We start from the raw sequence: 17,060 nt of genomic DNA, 5'->3' as shown, positions 1-17,060 counted from the left end.
AAAATTTTAAAAATATGTAAAAACATATTTTCTTATTTTTGTTATTTAGCATCAAATATACTCACAGTGTGATGAAAAATGGATCGGATAGAGAGAAAAGCAATTAATATTTGATTTTATTTAGACAGTTCATTGCAACAAATGCCAACAAGAGGAGCAAACATTTCAGGAAAATCAACAGCATGCATGGATATAAAATGGTATATGTAAATGGTCTAGAACTGAGTTTTCCAAAATTGGACACATAAAGTCCAATGAACAAATACATTACAAAAGGGAAATCAAGGTTATACTTGAAGATAAGATTTTGTCCATTATGCTCTCAAACTCTATCTGGAGAAATTAGAGATAAGCGAAAAAAGACACTGAATCATGATCGGATAGATCCCTAACTGAATCCCAAGCTATTGCGGAAAGCGGTATTTTTCTCTAGTTCTTCGCCTGCTCCTTGGGGTGTGAGGTTGGGAATAATCGGCTTCAAGAATTTGAACTCGTTTGACCCGGAGCCTCCTGTCAGACACACCTCATACTGGTAGCTCTGGGACAGGGTTCCCATGCCGCCGATGTCCACCAGGTGGCCCGGGAAGTGGCCCTCGGGCACCGAGCAGCCACCCAACGAGGCGGCCCTGCCCCTCCTGCACAGCCGCACCGCGATGAACGCCAGCACCGAGAACAGGAAGAGCGACGACACCGACGCCAACGCGATGACCAGGTAGACCGTGAGCGGGTCGGCCTGGGCCGGGTCGGCCGCCGCTTCCGGGAGCGGCAGGTAGGGCTGCGAGAAGCCGTCCACCAGCAGCACGTGCAGCGTGACGCTGGCCGACAGCGGCGGCTCGCCATTGTCCTTGACCAGCACCACCAGCCTGTGCTTGGCCGCGTCGCGCTCGCTCAGCAGCCGCGCCGTGCGCACCTCGCCGTTGTGCGCCCACACGCCGAACAGCCCGGGCTCCGTGGCCTTGAGCAGCTGGTACGACAGCCAGGCGTTCTGGCCCGAGTCTCCGTCCACCGCCACCACCTTGCTCACCAGGTAGCCCGGCTCGGCCGCCCTGGGCACCAGCTCGGTGCAGGGCGCAGAGCCGTTCTGCAGCGGGTACAGCACGAAGGGCGAGTTGTCGTTGGCGTCCAGCACCAGCACGCGCACCAGCGCCTGGCTGCTCAGCGCAGGGGAGCCGCGGTCCGTGGCGCCCACGCGGAACTCCAAGGCCTGCAGGACCTCGTAATCCAGCGCCCTCAGGGCGAACAGCTGCCTGTTGTCGGCGTTGATGGACACCAGGGAGGCCAGGGGCAGGTGCGGGTCCTGTGGCGGCAGCAGCGAGTAGGTGACCTGGGCGTTGGCGCCCGCGTCTCTGTCGGTGGCGCTGACGCTGCCTATGTGCAGGGCGGGGCTGTTGTTCTCGCGGACGAACAGGGTGTAGGAGGTTTGGGTGAAGGCCGGGGTGTTGTCGTTGACGTCGGAGACCAGCACGGTTATGTTGTGCTGGGTTTTCAGCCTGGGGGTCCCCAAGTCGGTGACGGTGATGGTGATGTTGTACTCTGCCCGGCTCTCTCTGTCTAGTGGCCCCTCTGTCACTAGGGTGTAAAAGTTCCTGAATGTGGGTTTCAAGAGAAAAGGGAGATCGTTCTGGATGGAGCAAACCATTCTGCCATTGTCCCCAGAGTCTGGATCAGAAACACTGAAAACAGCAACTACAGTCTCTGGTGAGTTTTCTGGGGTAGAGCTGGTGAGCCTCGACATGGTGAGTTCAGGGGCATTGTCATTCACATCCAGCACCTGTATAGCTACAGTGCATTTTCCTGAAAGCCCCCCGCCATCTGTGGCCGCAATCTCCACGTTATAATATTGAGTTGTCTCAAAATCCAATGCCTGTTTCAGACGAATTTCTCCTGTTATCTCATCTATTACAAATGGTTGATTAACTTCATCGCCTTGGAAAAGAGCGTAAACTACATTCCCATATGGTCCTGCATCTAAATCTCGGGCGGAGACAGCGACAACTAAGGAGTTTAGCGGGCTGTTCTCCGGCACCTGTACTTCATAGAGCAACTGTGAAAACTCAGGGGCGTTATCATTGATGTCCACGACTTCAATGCGGACGGCAGTCGTCCCAGACCTGGGCGGAGCCCCACCATCCAGCGCGGTGAGGGTTAAACTGAGTTCGGGCTGCTCCTCCCTATCCAGCGCTTTGTCCAGCACCAGCTCCGGGAATTTTCTGCCACCTCCGCGATTATGAGTGACAACATGAAAATGGGAGTTGGGGCTGATTGTGTAGTTCTGAACAGTGTTGCTACCTATGTCAAAGTCCTGCGCTATTTTCAAAGGAAACACAGTCCCTGGCTGGACGATTTCTGGGATTTTTAGGAGCATTTCCCTGTCTAGGAACTCTGGGGAATGGTCATTTATATCAGTGAGCTGCAGATCAGCTTGAAAAAACTGCACCGGGTTTTCCAGTGATAGTTGGAATTGCAGTATACAGGGATCTGTCGCCCCGCACAGTACCTCCCGGTCTAGTTTTTCATAGACAAGCAAATTCCCAGTCCTCATATCCAGCTGTAAGAGCTGTTTGTTTCCTTTGTAGTGGATTCGCGCGCCCCGAGTGGCCAGTTCCCCCACCCTGAGTCCCAGGTCTTTTGCCAGGTTTGCCACAAAGGAGCCACTTTCTGTTTCTTCTGGTATAGAATACCTAATTGCTTCAGAACCAGCCTCCCACAAAAGCAACAATAGAGCAAAAAAGATAACTTGCCTTTTCTGTAGCGTTTTTGCTAGCGCTGTCTCCATTGTTAAGACCCGGTTCAAGAAGATGCAGTTTCTTCAACTCGGTATACAGTCAACCCAGATGGCTTCGTTAAATAACCTCGAATTAGATCTTTCTGACTGACTTGCACTAGAACGATGCCCTCTCTGAAGATCTCCGCCCCTCGATCTTACCTAAAATGCTTCCTTCTTTTAGAAAGCAGTCGGAGTTCTGATTCCCAGCTTAATGGCGTCCGGGGTAGCCACAGAGACCTTCATTCAAACTCCTAGCCTGCAGCGCCACCAAGCGTCCTTATTTACTATTGCATACAGTATTCGCCATTTCATTTCATTCCAAATTATAACTCTGGTGTGTATCAAAACTTTTAAGTCACAGAACTACTGCCGATCTTATCTCCCTCCAGTTCTTAGTTATTGGAAGCTCTAAATAGACATTTGCTGAGTTAGCTATAAGTAAAAGAATACTTTTCAGGACAAACTAAAATGATAGATTACTATTCCTCATAAAAATACCTTTTGAGTATGTGAAAAAACTTACTTGTGGGTTTTTTGTTTGGTTATATTCAAGAAATAAGTGATAATGGATGTTTACGAAAGTTTAAATTTTTACAAAAATGATTTTTATCTTTAAATATAACATACATCAGAACAGGGCACAGATCTTACGTGTACAACTCAAAGAATTTTCACAAAGTGAATGCACTCTTACAAGCAGAATCCAAATTAAAATTAAAATGTTACTGAAACCTTATAAGCCTCCTTCTGTCATTGTCTGGTCACTACCCTCCCCGTTAAAGATAAACACTCTCCTAACTTCTACTGTCACAAAATTTTTTGTTATTTTGAACTTTTATACAAATGGAGTTGTAGAATATTACTCTTTTGTGTTTGACTTCTTTCACTCAACATTACATTTGTAAAATTCATCTGTTGCATATTCTTATAATTTATTTTATTCTTATTATTTATACTATTCTAGTGTGTAACTATATCACGATTTGTTTATCCATTCTTCACGTGATGGGCGTTGGGTTTTTCCAATTTAGGGATATTTTGAGTAGTGCTGCTATGAACATTCTTGTACATGTCATTTGATGTCTATGTGAGCATTTATATTTTATATATTTTTAGAAGTAGACTGTGGTGCATTAAGATGTGCACATATATTTAGCTTTAGCAGATATTGCAAACAAGTTTTCAAATGTGGTTTTACCCAAACCAGCAAACAATTAGAGTTCCAGTTGCTCCATATCCTTGTCAACATTTGATATTGTCTTTTAATTGTAACCATTCTAGTATGTAGTGATATCATACTGTAATTTTAATTAATATTTCCCTGGTGATTAATTAAAATGAGCACATTTTCCACATGTTTATTGGCCATTAGGGTACATTCTTGTGAAGTGCTTGAAAGTCTTTTGTCCATTTCTCTATTTAAGGTATTTGCCTTCTTTCTTATCCATCTTTAGAAGTTCCTAATATATTCTGGATATAAGTATTTTTTCAGAATTATGTATTGCAAATGTCTTCTCCCACTTTATGGCTTGGAATTTAACTCTTGTGGTATCTTTGATGAACAAAACTTCTCAAACTTTAATTTAGCCCAACTTGTCAATATTTCTCAATGATTATGGTTAGCTCTCTTTGTGTTCTCTTTAAATTTTTGCATAATCCAAAGTCGTGAAAATATTATTGTATCGTGTTTTTGAAAAATTACTTATTTTAATTTTCACATTTAGAGCTATAATCCTTTTGAATTTTTTCATATGAATGAGGTTAGTATCAAAATCATTTTTTTTCATATAAATATCCAAATGACTTTGCACTATCTATTGAAAAGGTGATCTCTTCCCCATTGCTTGTGATGTATCATTTTGTAACCATAGGTCTGTTTAAGACTCTTTTTTCCACTTTTCTCTTTGTTTATCCTGTAGTACTACATAGTCTTACTTACTGTAGCTTTATAATAGGTTTAGTATCTGATGGGTAAGTCCTCCAGCTTTATTCATTTTCTTCAAGATTGCTTTGGTTATTATTGTTCCTTTGTATTTCCATGTAAATTTTAGATTCAGCTTTTTCACAAAGAAATTTGCTGAAAATTTGTTTAAGATGTTATTACATCTATAGATTGATTGCAGAAAATTGACATAAGAAGACTCCAAACATTGAGTCTTCTAACTGCTGAACATTATATGTCCCTCTATTTAAGATATTTGGCCTCCATTCTCTATTTTTATTTTGCAACAATAGAATTGGCTTATTTTTCATAAAACATGCATTTTGTGGAAGTTATTCGAGTCATGTTTACTACTAAATTCTAATCATTGAATTTCAAAATGTTTATCTATTCTATACTAATCTGGTGGTGATACCCAGATAGTAAGGAAAGATCCATGCTTTATGAGTATGCACAGTAATTCATAAAGTAATACTCAGAGTATTTCATGAATGTACTACATAAATCCATAAAGTTGGGTTCTGGATGTTTATTTGGCCAGTGTCATTTGGTTGACTGTACAACTGGAATTTCCTTACATAAACAGAAAAAGTGAACTTGGATTTTCGTTATGTTGAAATATATTGGTGAAAATGTCAATCAGATTTCCTGTTATCATATATAAAAGCAATTTCAGTTAAATATTAATAGCTAATAATAAAATGGAGAAGTCATTAAAGTTGACTACCATATTTATATCTTATATATTTGCTTATGTTTAATTTTGTTCTCATTTTTATCTCTTATTTCAATTTTTAGATTGGATGAAGGCTAAAAGGCTGTTTCAAGAATAGCTGAAACAGTAAGTCACTTTCCTTTTTCATTTCATTGTGTCCTTAGGGAAAAAAAGTAATTCAGGGAAAAGTGCAAGTAATTAAATTCTAGTAGCATGACACAAGATTTCAAAATAAATATTTAGATTATAAAGCAAGCTCTTTAGTTGCTCACATTGTACCAAAAGTTCAAATAAGTGGTCTTATAGTAATAGTCATATAAATTTAGTTGGAAATCACATGATCAGCTTACTTGGCTTATTGAACACAACATAAAACAATCATAATTCAGATAAGTTCATTTCTTACATTATTTAATTTCTATTTATATTCTTATTGTCCCAAAGGACAAAATAATGCTTATTTCTTACAAAGGAAAGTTCAGTATAATTGATAAAGTAAATTTACAGAAAATATCTGAAAGCTACATTGAAGAACAAAACAGAAGATAAATTGAACATCAAAAATAAATCATTATTTTGTTGATACTGTCCATGTCTGCAATGTAACTTAAAGTGAAAATCTGATATCATATGATAATCAGTCTTGAACAGAATAACTGAAACTCAGAAGAAATTATCTGACCCTTGAACAATAGGGAAAAGCTGCAGGAAAACCAAGGGATACATACATTAAATTACGCTTGAACTTCTTTTTATAGGGCAAAAGGAAGGACAAGGAAGTGTATGATGCTCTCTACATCTTGAATCCTCTGAAAGGACTTAGGATTTACTTAAGGTTCTGAGACTATTGTTTAAAGGATTTTACCAAGCAGTGACTTAGTTTTATTTAGTGAAAGTGATGCCAAATGATATAAGATTTTCTCTTTAATTATTATTTACAAATGAGAATAATTATTTCAGTTTTAACATTAGTATTTATGGAGCACTTACAATGTGCTAGGTAAGTAGCATCAAATAAATAAGAAAACCTCTAGCATATATGGTGATCACAATAGGAAGTCACAGTTTTAGTGTATCAGTATTTTAATGAGGTGCATGTTTATGTACAATTTAGGAGAAACAAGTATGCTAAGTTATATGCTCATGGCTATTCACGGGTCATAGCCTGGTAGAATAGTAAAAAAGAAAGGCCTAGGTAGCTATAAAGAATTTCAAGCACTCTGGTCTTACAAAGATAAAGCTATATATGATAAAGACAAGAACCACAAATATATAAAAATGCAAAATTACATAAAAGCTTTAAAATGTTTCATTAAAAAGACATTAATTAAGAAATTGATTTAAGTAAAATTTCTTATACTAATTGAGTAATTTATAGTTATGGGAAGATTAATCACTAATAGAAGGTCAAATATGGAGAAAATACATACTCAATATCCAGTGTAATTTAAAAGGCCAACTCCAATCAATATTAACAAAAGGAATAAATTTAGCATGATCAGGGATATGCATTGGTTTGGAATAGAGATACGTATTTGGATAAAACTATTTCTTAAAAGGCATCGTAACAGGAGTTAGTTTTGCCAAATTCGATGTCACTTAAACAAACACAAAACTTAACTTAATACAAAATTATTCCTGCATTTGGTATTTTCTTTAATTTCTCTCTATGTCCTGAACCAAGAGGTTGGGGAATATTGGCTTCAGGAATTTGAACTCACCAGTCCCAGGGTCTCCGGTCAGACACACCTCATACTGGTAGCTCTGGGACAGGGTCCCAGTACCGCTGACGTCCACCAGGTGGCCCGGAAAGTGGCCCTCGGGCACCGAGCAGCCACCCAACGAGGCGGCCCTGCCCCTCCTGCACAGCCGCACCGCGATGAACGCCAGCACCGAGAACAGGAAGAGCGACGACACCGACGCCAACGCGATGACCAGATAGACCGTGAGCGGGTCGGCCTGGGCCGGGTCGGCCGCCGCTTCCGGGAGCGGCAGGTAGGGCTGCGAGAAGCCGTCCACCAGCAGCACGTGCAGCGTGACGCTGGCCGACAGCGGCGGCTCGCCATTGTCCTTGACCAGCACCACCAGCCTGTGCTTGGCCGCGTCGCGCTCGCTCAGCAGCCGCGCCGTGCGCACCTCGCCGTTGTGCGCCCACACGCCGAACAGCCCGGGCTCCGTGGCCTTGAGCAGCTGGTACGACAGCCAGGCGTTCTGGCCCGAGTCTCCGTCCACCGCCACCACCTTGCTCACCAGGTAGCCCGGCTCGGCCGCCCTGGGCACCAGCTCGGTGCAGGGCGCAGAGCCGTTCTGCAGCGGGTACAGCACGAAGGGCGAGTTGTCGTTGGCGTCCAGCACCAGCACGCGCACCAGCGCCTGGCTGCTCAGCGCAGGGGAGCCGCGGTCCGTGGCGCCCACGCGGAACTCCAAGGCCTGCAGGACCTCGTAATCCAGCGCCCTCAGCGCGAACAGCTGCCCGTTGTCGGCGTTGATGGACACCAGGGAGGTCAAGGGCAGGTGCGGGTCCTGTGGCGGCAGCAGCGAGTAGGTGACCTGGGCGTTGGCGCCCGCGTCTCTGTCGGTGGCGCTGACGCTGCCTATGTGCAGGGCGGGGCTGTTGTTCTCGCGGACGAACAGGGTGTAGGAGGTTTGGGTGAAGGCCGGGGCGTTGTCGTTGACGTCGGACACCAGCACGGTTATGTTGTGCTGGGTTTTCAGCCTGGGGGTCCCCAAGTCGGTGACGGTGATCGTGATGTTGTACTCGGCTCTACTCTCTCTGTCCAGTGGTCCTTCTGTTACAAGGGTGTAGAAATTCTTGAAAGTCGGTTTTAGAATGAATGGCAGATTATCTGGAATAGAGCACATCGTCTTTCCATTGTCTCCAGAGTCTCTATCTCGAATACGGAAGATAGAGACAACGGTCTCAGGAGCGTTTTCTGGGATGGAGCTGGTGAGTGAAGATATGGTCAGTTCGGGAGCATTGTCGTTCACATCCACCACCTCTACAAATACAGTGCCTTTTCCAGAAAGGCCTCCTCCATCCGTAGCCTCAATTTCCACGTGGTAAGATTTAATTTGTTCAAAATCCAATTCCTTTGTCAGTCGGATTTCTCCTGTGACTTCATCTATTGAGAAAGTTTGTTTAATTTCATCTGATGCTTGGAACAAGCTATAGGAAACACTCCCAAAGTTTCCAGCATCTGCATCCCTAGCAAAGACACTCAGTATTGGGGAGTCTAGGGGGCTGTTTTCCAGGATCTGCACCTCATACGGGGTGTGCACAAACTCAGGAACATTGTCATTGACGTCCATGATCAGGACTCGCACCGCGATAGTGCCGGACCTGGGCGGAGCCCCACCATCCAGCGCCACGAGGGTTAAGCTGAACTCCGGCTGTTCCTCTCTATCCAGCGCTTTGTCCTGCACCAAATCTGGGTACTTCTTACCCTCACCATGATTTCGAGTAAGAACGTGAAAATGAGAACTGGGGCTGATAGTGTATTGTTGAAGACCATTGCTGCCCACATCCAAATCCTGAGCTGATTTCAAAGGAAAAATAGTCCCTGGCTGACTATTTTCCGGGATTTTCAAGAGCATTTCCCTTGTCAGGAATACTGGGGAGTGGTCATTTATGTCCTGGATTGATAATTCTCCTTCAAAAAACTGCACCGGCATTTCCAGGAATACTTGGAAATGCAGTACACATGGTTCTGTGGAGCCACATAGCTCTTCCCGGTCTAGTTTCTCTCTCAAAACCAAATCTCCCGTCTGACGATCCAGCTGCAAGCGCTGCTTGTCATCGTCAGACACCACCCGGGCCGACCGGGCGGCCAGTTCCCCAATTCCCAGACCCAGGTCCTTGGTCAGATGGGCTACAACGGAGCCGCTCTCTGTTTCTTCCAGCACAGAATAACAAATAGGCTCGGGATTAGCTTGAGACAAGAACACCATCATAATAAAGGCCATCACTTGCCTGTTTGGTTGAATTCTCTCTAGCGTCTCCATGTTGGAGCCCGGGTGCTTACATCCAATCCCTTCAGCAACCACAAAAAGACTTGAGATATTCAATTCCGGTTTCTTGATTAGTTGACACCTCACAAAGTTACTTTGAATCTTAAAATCGTTTAGTATATTGCTGCCAAAACTCGTCGGTAACCCAGTACTGCTGGAAAAGCTTCTTCCGTGTGTCTTTGATTCAGTTTTGCAACAAAGGAATATGTGAGTATTTAGGGGCTTATTCACAATCTTAGCCTGCAGCGCCACCCTGCGTCTTTATTGGGAAATTGATATTCTCAAGTAAAAGCATATTTTGGAAGTGTCCAAAAGTAATCCATTTTTAAAGTGTGTAGAACGTTTACAAACTTTGTTATTCCATTAATTTGCGTAATTTGTAAGATTATTCCACTACATTACCTGAGCTAGAATAATTGTGAGCAGAAAGCAAGACGGTATCTCCGTCTCCCTACACCCTAAGCAGTGGAACTTCAAAGAACTCCATTTCCCCTTTGCATAATCTAACCAGGGGAGATAAACTCTTATAAAATTACAATTAATAATAGCTATACCTGTGTATTTCCAAGTATGTGAGGAATTTATAATTATGTAAAAGTTAAAGTGTTCTGTACCATGTGGTCTCAGACTATTTTTCAAAGGAAAGGTTCTTCTATCTTCCTACACGGGTGTGCAAACAGCAATAAGTTGAAAGAGGAGGTATCTTGCTTTGTTATAAGTCCTTTTACAGTCCTTCCTCCACATTAAATTTAGGAGGAAGTCAAATAGTATTAGAATCAGATTTTTAGAACTGAAAAGGAAGTGAAAGGAAGTTTTACAGATAAGGAAAAAAGCTCCGAGGGTGATAGGACATGATTATTCTACTTTGTTATTATCAGGATAATATCAAGATTAAAATCAAGTGAGCAAAAATCATAGAATTTTGTAAAGATAAAGGCTTTAAACGTAAGCTTCTTTAGCTAGATAGATACCTGTATTTTGCAATGACTTTGCATCTTAATGTATTCATTCCTTGTATCCCAGATATCAGATTCTTTCACAAGAAGCCCTGATTTTAACTGGTGAGCAAAGAGTGCCTCAGGCCTTGTCTATGGTGAAGAGAAGAGACTTGTTTATAAAATGGATTCCAGCACAGTGTACATCTATTGTAATTATCCTGATATAGGAAGTTAACTGAGACACAACTGACCAGTTTATTGGTTACAATTAGCATGTTGAATGGAGTACCACTTATCTTGGCACTTACGTGATTTCTCTTCCTTAAATATTTTGTAATTCAATTTAATTACCTAATTCACTTAATAAATTATAATTTATAATTCATGCTGAATGAATTATTTTAAAAGCATGTCAATAATCTTAGATTCTAATAGAAAGTATTAGAAAAGTTACTTTTGAAAGAAACCTGGATTACAGTAGTTATTCAATAACTATGAGTTGATGCATTAATTAATCTACTTTAATTATTATGTTTCTATCTATATAAGAAGATTATTGTCAGATCATACGTTCAGCCATGAACATGTCTGAAAGTGAATATAGAATTCTGAGAGATGAGGGTATAATACATGCTGAGTACTATTCAATTAAGTTTATTTTGATTCTTGTTCTATTAATTGCTTCCTATAAGATTTATAGCAATGGCAATAATAATATTAATACATTTTACAGTTTTTGTTTACTTTTAAGGTAAATCAGAGGAGATAAAATATGTACCAACATTAAGTGAAATAAGAAAACATAATACTGAAAAGAATAAAAGAAAAAGTATTATTTTAGATATAAATTTTTAAAAATCTGGGAAAAATAAAGAGCAAATTGTTCATCATGGAGTAAGCAAGTTCTAGTTATATTCAAATTACAGAGTGCAGAACAAAATTCAAACTACATTTTGTTTACTTATTTCTATATGCTGACATAGAAATACTGTTGCAAATCAGCTCTTTTCAGTTCCTTTTGTCAATCCAAAATAAAGGATATTGAGACAATATTAACATATCTGTGCTACTATATGCCAGATATTATTCTAAGCATTTCATATATATTAATTCATTGTATTCCCCCAAACAAGCCTATGAGGTGGGCACTCTTATTGGCCACATTTTATAGATGAAAAAATGGAGGCATAGAGAGTTTAAATAGCCTGCCCATAGTCACAACACCACTTGAAATGGCAGAGCTAGGATTCAAACTGTTACAGTGTGGCTCTAGAATCCATTTTCCTATCTACCCAAGCGGAATTAGAGAGGTGAACAACTTTTTAGATAATTTAGATCCAAACTTCATCCTGGTCATGGGTACATAGTGAAATATATTTGTATTCAAGTTTTCAATTAATATAAGAACCTTCAAAATTGTTTATTTCCCTTTAGAAATATGTACCAGCAAAGAGAGGTGGTTATGAAATTTAGAAATTGGAAGGAAAACTAATAGTGTTTTGTTGAGATCATTAATTACGTATAAAATTTTTAAAGAGTAACATATATAATGAATAACCTGTAGCCTTAAATATTGAAGAAAAAATATCTATGTATAGATATTTTCAAATGTTACTAGGGTGTAATTAAAATCAAGAAGGGTGGCCTAATTGGGTAATCTAACACACAACAGCATGGATTATTCCCCTAAACTGCCAAATTTATCTGAAAAAAAAATCTATTACATTACATCTGCATAGAAGAGGAGTTGATATAAAGAATGGTCACCTGAAAAATCATTTCTTTCCAGTCAGGAAAGGTGCATTATGCATTCTGAAGGATTCATATAACAATGTACACAACTGGTTGCCAGACCTGAAGCATAATATTTAAAATATTTTTTCCATTTTGAATATTCTGAGAGAGAGAGAGAGAGAGAGAGAGAGAGAGAGAGAGAGAGAGAGAGAGAGAGAATAGCTAGCAGGGTACTCTGGGAACTAAATAGCAATTTTAATTCCTGCTTGGTAAAATATAGGCACAAATTTTTAATATAATTGAAGAAAAGATAAAAATCATTTTAAAGGAATTTGAATACAAGTAGTCCTAAAATTCAAAGTGCTAAATCCGTACGTTGAAATTTTGAATAAAATTTGTTTAAAAATTTGAATAAAATTGTTTTGAAAAATTGAGAGAATATTTTTTAAACTTCATGTTAACTCGGGGGCTGTTTTGTTCTTAACTTGAAGGGTGAGAGGGAGATTAAATATTAATTGTTGAGAGAAAGATAGATAAATTGGTGAAATAGGTATTATCAGATTTTAACTGGTATTTTTAGTTCTTTAAATCATACTTTAAATAGTATTATTTCAAAATATTAAGCTGAAAATAATTAGCTAATGTCAATGGTTTGTGGATTTTATTAGAAATTATCTTTTAAAATTTTCTACTAGATAGATAAATTAGATACATCAGTTGGTCATTTGAATGAAATAACTGTAAAGCAACCAATACTGCTCATTGGTGAAAGTAAACTAAAATTTAGTATCAGCTAACTTTTCAAACTAAACTGATTTTCAAAAAGTCACATCATTGAAATTGAAATTTAGAAAGGAGATATTTGGATAATTAGGGAGGTTAGCTTGAGAAATTGGTGATGGAATCTAAGACAATTTCTAATAATTCCTTGTAGTACATTCTAAATAAAAAGATAGTATTTATGTTTAATATATTTAATTATTCAAATATCTAATATCTAACTCATAACACATCTTTAAAATCAGGAAGTTTGAGTTCTCCAACTTTGTTGTTCTTTTTCAAGATTGTTTCGGCTATTCTGGGTCCACTGCATTTCCGTATGAATTTTAGGGTAAATTTGCCAATTTCTGCAAAAAATTAGGCTGGGATTTTGATAGAAATTGTATCGACTCTCTAGACCAACTTGGAGGGTATCACCATCTTAACAATATTAAGTCTTCCAACCTGTAAACACTTTCCATTTACTTAGGTCTTCTTTAACTTCTTTCAATGACGGTTGGTAGTGTTAAGTATACAAGTCTTCCACTTATTTTGTTAAATTTATTCCTAAGTATTTTATTCTTTTTCAGGCTATCACAAATGAAATTGTTTTCTTCATTTCATTTTTAGGTTGTCCAATGCTAATGTACAGAAATAAAATTGATTTTTGTATGTTGATCTTGTATCCTCCAACCTTGCTGAATCATTTATTAATTTTAGTAGATTTTGTGGATTCCTTAGGATTTTCTCTATGTATGATCATGTCATCTGTAAATATACTTTTACTTTTTCATTTCCAATCTGAATTATTTTATTTCTTTCTATTGCCCTGGATAGAACTTACAGTATAATGTTAAATAGAAGCAGTGAGAAGGGACATCCTTGTTTGGTTCCTGATCTTAGGGGGGAAAGGTTTCATTCAGTCTTTTACCCTTAAATTTGAAGTTAGCTGTGGGTTTTTATAGTTGCCCTTTATCAGGTTGAGTACATATCCTGTTATTCCTAGTTTGTTGAGTATTTTTTATCATGAAATGGTGTTGGATTTTGTAAAATTTTTTCCCTCCTGTATTTATTGAGATGGTTGCATGGTTTTGTCCTTTTCTGTTAATATGGTGCATTGCATTGATTGACCTTCATATGTTAAACCAACCTTGTATTTCTGGGACAAATCCCACTTGGTCATTGTGTATAATCCATTATATATGTTGCTGGAATCAGTTTGCTAATATTTTGTTGAGGGTTTTTGTATCTATACTCATAAGAAATATTGGTATTAGTTTTCTTTTCTTGTGTTATCTTTGTCTGGTTTTGGCATCAGGGTAATATTGGCCTCATAGAATGAATTGGGAAGTGGTCCCTGTTCCTCTTTTTTTAAACAAATTTATGAAAGATTGGTGTTAATTCTTTAAACATTCAGTAGAATTCACCAGTGAAGCAATCTAATCCTGGAATTTCATTTGTGGAAAGTTTTTTTGATTACTGATTAAATTGTGTTGAATAGGATGAGACATTCAGGATGAAGAAATCCACTTCCCCAGAGATAAAGAAATTTAAGCAAAAAAAATCCTCAAGATGACAATATTTAGGTAATACAATTTTAATTTTCAGTAAACCTTAAATTGTTCTAGAAGTTGAGTTTCTTGTCAACATCTTTCCTTGTGGACAGCCTATATTAGTTGGAGACAATGGCTTCAGAAATCTGAACCCATTTGTCTTGATATTCCAGTCAGAAACCTTTCACATTAATAGCTCTGGATATAAGTCCCAGTGATATTGATATCCTCACAATGTTCAGAAAAATGGTCTAATGAGCAGCAGGCCACTGAAGGTTCGCTGTTCATCCTCCACAATCTCAGCATCATTGAACAGGGGCAGAGAGACTTGAAAGAAGAAAACAGCTGAGACAAATCAGTGAACAAGAGAATAAACAACCTGTCAGCTTGAGTAGACTTCTGTGGATGGTTCAAGGAATGGAAGGTAGGGCTGGGACAGGTCCTAGACCAGGTGTAGCATGACCATGCCAAATAAAGTTGGCTTCTCGTTGTCCTTAATAACAGCACCAGCTTGAGCCTATCACTTAGGAGCTAGATATACTCCATATTTCCAGGTTGTGAGCCCACATGCTAAACATCAAGTACTCACTCTGAGGCCTTGAAAAATTGAAAAATAGTCATGAGTTCTGACTCATGTCACCACCCAGCTTACTGCCTTGTTCTACCTGGCATCAGTGCACAACAAAGAATTGCTTTGCAGAGGGTTTTCTTTGTCGTCCAGCAAGTTGTATGTCATCCAGGACTATCATGTGCAGCACTCTCAGGCATATTAATCAAGACCATGATTTTTTTTCCTGTAGGTAATCCCCATGTATCACTTACTACAGATACAACTCAAATTTCCTTAAAATCAGCTTGTTTAAGATTAAAATCAGCTTGTTTACTCTGAAGATTGAAAAGTAAAAAATGTTGCCATTAGTTCCCATGTCTACAGCCTTAAGAGACACATGACAACCAAGCAGAGGGAGACCTTCTCTGAGATTTTGCCTCATAGAACAAATGCAGAGCAGTGCCATGCAAGGGAGACTGGAGCCCAGCTCAAACACACCGTCAGGTGTAGGTCCAGAACTGCTGCCTGTGTGTGGGAACGTTGAGCTAAGCTTCTTAATTAAGGCTTGGCTTTATACAGCCTGAGGCTGGAGCCACCTTGAGACGCCTCCTTCCTCCCTTCTTCAAGACTACCAAAACCAGTACTGTTATGAGGGAAGACTCCAATAGGAGATTTCTTCATAAAATACCACGAAGCATATGAGGAAGACTAACAGCATGAAAAAGGGACTCAACAAATAAAAGAATGTATACCCAAGAAACAGAGATTCAGAACAATATGGAAAAAACTTAAAAGTAAAAAATATTTTTAATTTCCTCCACCAAAACAGAAGAAAATAGCAATTGTGAAAAAACATTGTTTTGAAAACCTGCCAATTAAAAATTTTAAAAAAGAAAACTATGGTTACTCAAAGAAAAACAAATTCAGTACATTGGATGAATCTCAAATTGGGACCTAGCAAATATCAACAATAAAAAAAATGTAAAAGATGGGCCGGCCCAGTGGCTCAGACAGTTAGAGCTCCATGCTCCTAACTCTGAAAGCTGCCGGTTCGATTCCCACATGGGCCAGTGGGCTCTCAATCACAAGTTTGCCAGTTCAATTCCTTGAGTCCCGCAAGGGATGGTGGGTTGTGCCCCCTGCAACTAGCAATGGCAACTGGACCTGGAGCTGAGCTGCACCCTCCACAACTAAGATTGAAAGGACAACAACTTGAAGCTGAATGGCACCCTCCACAACTAAGATTGAAAGGACAACAACTTGACTTGGAAAAAAGTCCTGGAAGTACACACTGTTCCCCAATAAAGTCCTGTTCCCCTTCCCCAATAAAATCTTTTAAAAAATGTAAAAGAGAGTAGAGAAGTTTACAGATAAAAGAATGAGAGCTAGATGGATATCACTTTTTCATCAACAGTGTTGAATACAAAAGAACAGAGGGAAATGACTTTAAAATTAAAAATCTATGATCAACCAAACCATTGGCTAAGATTATGAGTATTAGACATAAAAATAACTCTCAATTTGACTAATAGATTTCCAGCTTTAAAACAGAAGAATACACTCTAAGAAGCAAGAGACTCCCAGAATAAAGCAGTGGAATGTGTAGAAAAACTATCATCTATTTTTTTTAAGTCCTTATTTGCAAGGAAGCCATATTTAAGGATTAAGGAGGATTTACAAAAAGTATAAGTTACTTCACTAATTTTAATAAGTGATGCTTGAATATAGTTTAGTCTTTTAACAACCCTATATAAAAGTTTACAATTCATTTTCATCTCTTTGCTTTTCAGTTTTAAAAACTAGATATGAATGTCGAGAAAATATTTATGAATTAATGTGTTTTCAAAGAGAAAAATGGAGACTGCACACTATCTAGAATTATGTTTTGAAGATGAATGATTTGCTATTTTAAAGTTTATTCAAAAGTTTTGGTATCTTGCAAATTTTACTTAATTTTGATAGCATGAAGACTAACCAAAGTTCAATAGAATAACCAATCAGAGGCCAGGGATATACTACATAGGCCAAAAAAGAACTACCCTTTATACTTTCCACAGTTGAATACTTTTCTAGCTCTGACACTACTTGGGACTA

The 17,060-nt window shown here is 39.1% G+C and overlaps 2 protein-coding genes across 2 annotated transcripts; both read right to left on the bottom strand.

Annotated features, from left to right (window-relative positions):
• Nucleotides 1-98: 98 nt before the first annotated feature.
• LOC109451078 (protocadherin beta-5) lies at nt 99-5,667 on the bottom strand. The gene has a single exon (XM_074313666.2). It carries the CDS (start codon nt 2,774-2,776, stop codon nt 389-391), a length of 2,388 nt encoding a protein of 795 aa, XP_074169767.2. The 5' UTR covers nt 2,777-5,667; the 3' UTR covers nt 99-388.
• A 151-nt stretch (nt 5,668-5,818) lies between these two features.
• Nucleotides 5,819-12,268, bottom strand: LOC141567282 (protocadherin beta-4). The gene is given in 2 exon segments (XM_074313671.2): nt 5,819-7,092; nt 7,094-12,268. Coding segments are annotated over 2 exon segments (2,385 nt in total). The 5' UTR covers nt 9,427-12,268; the 3' UTR covers nt 5,819-7,040.
• Between the last annotated feature and the right edge of the window lie 4,792 nt (nt 12,269-17,060).

Source organism: Rhinolophus sinicus, chromosome 5 (assembly GCF_057876585.1).
Source record: "Rhinolophus sinicus isolate RSI-liver-muscle chromosome 5, RSI-T2T, whole genome shotgun sequence".
Classification (NCBI taxonomy): Eukaryota; Metazoa; Chordata; class Mammalia; order Chiroptera; family Rhinolophidae; genus Rhinolophus; species Rhinolophus sinicus.
This window is presented reverse-complemented; position numbering and strand designations above follow the sequence as displayed.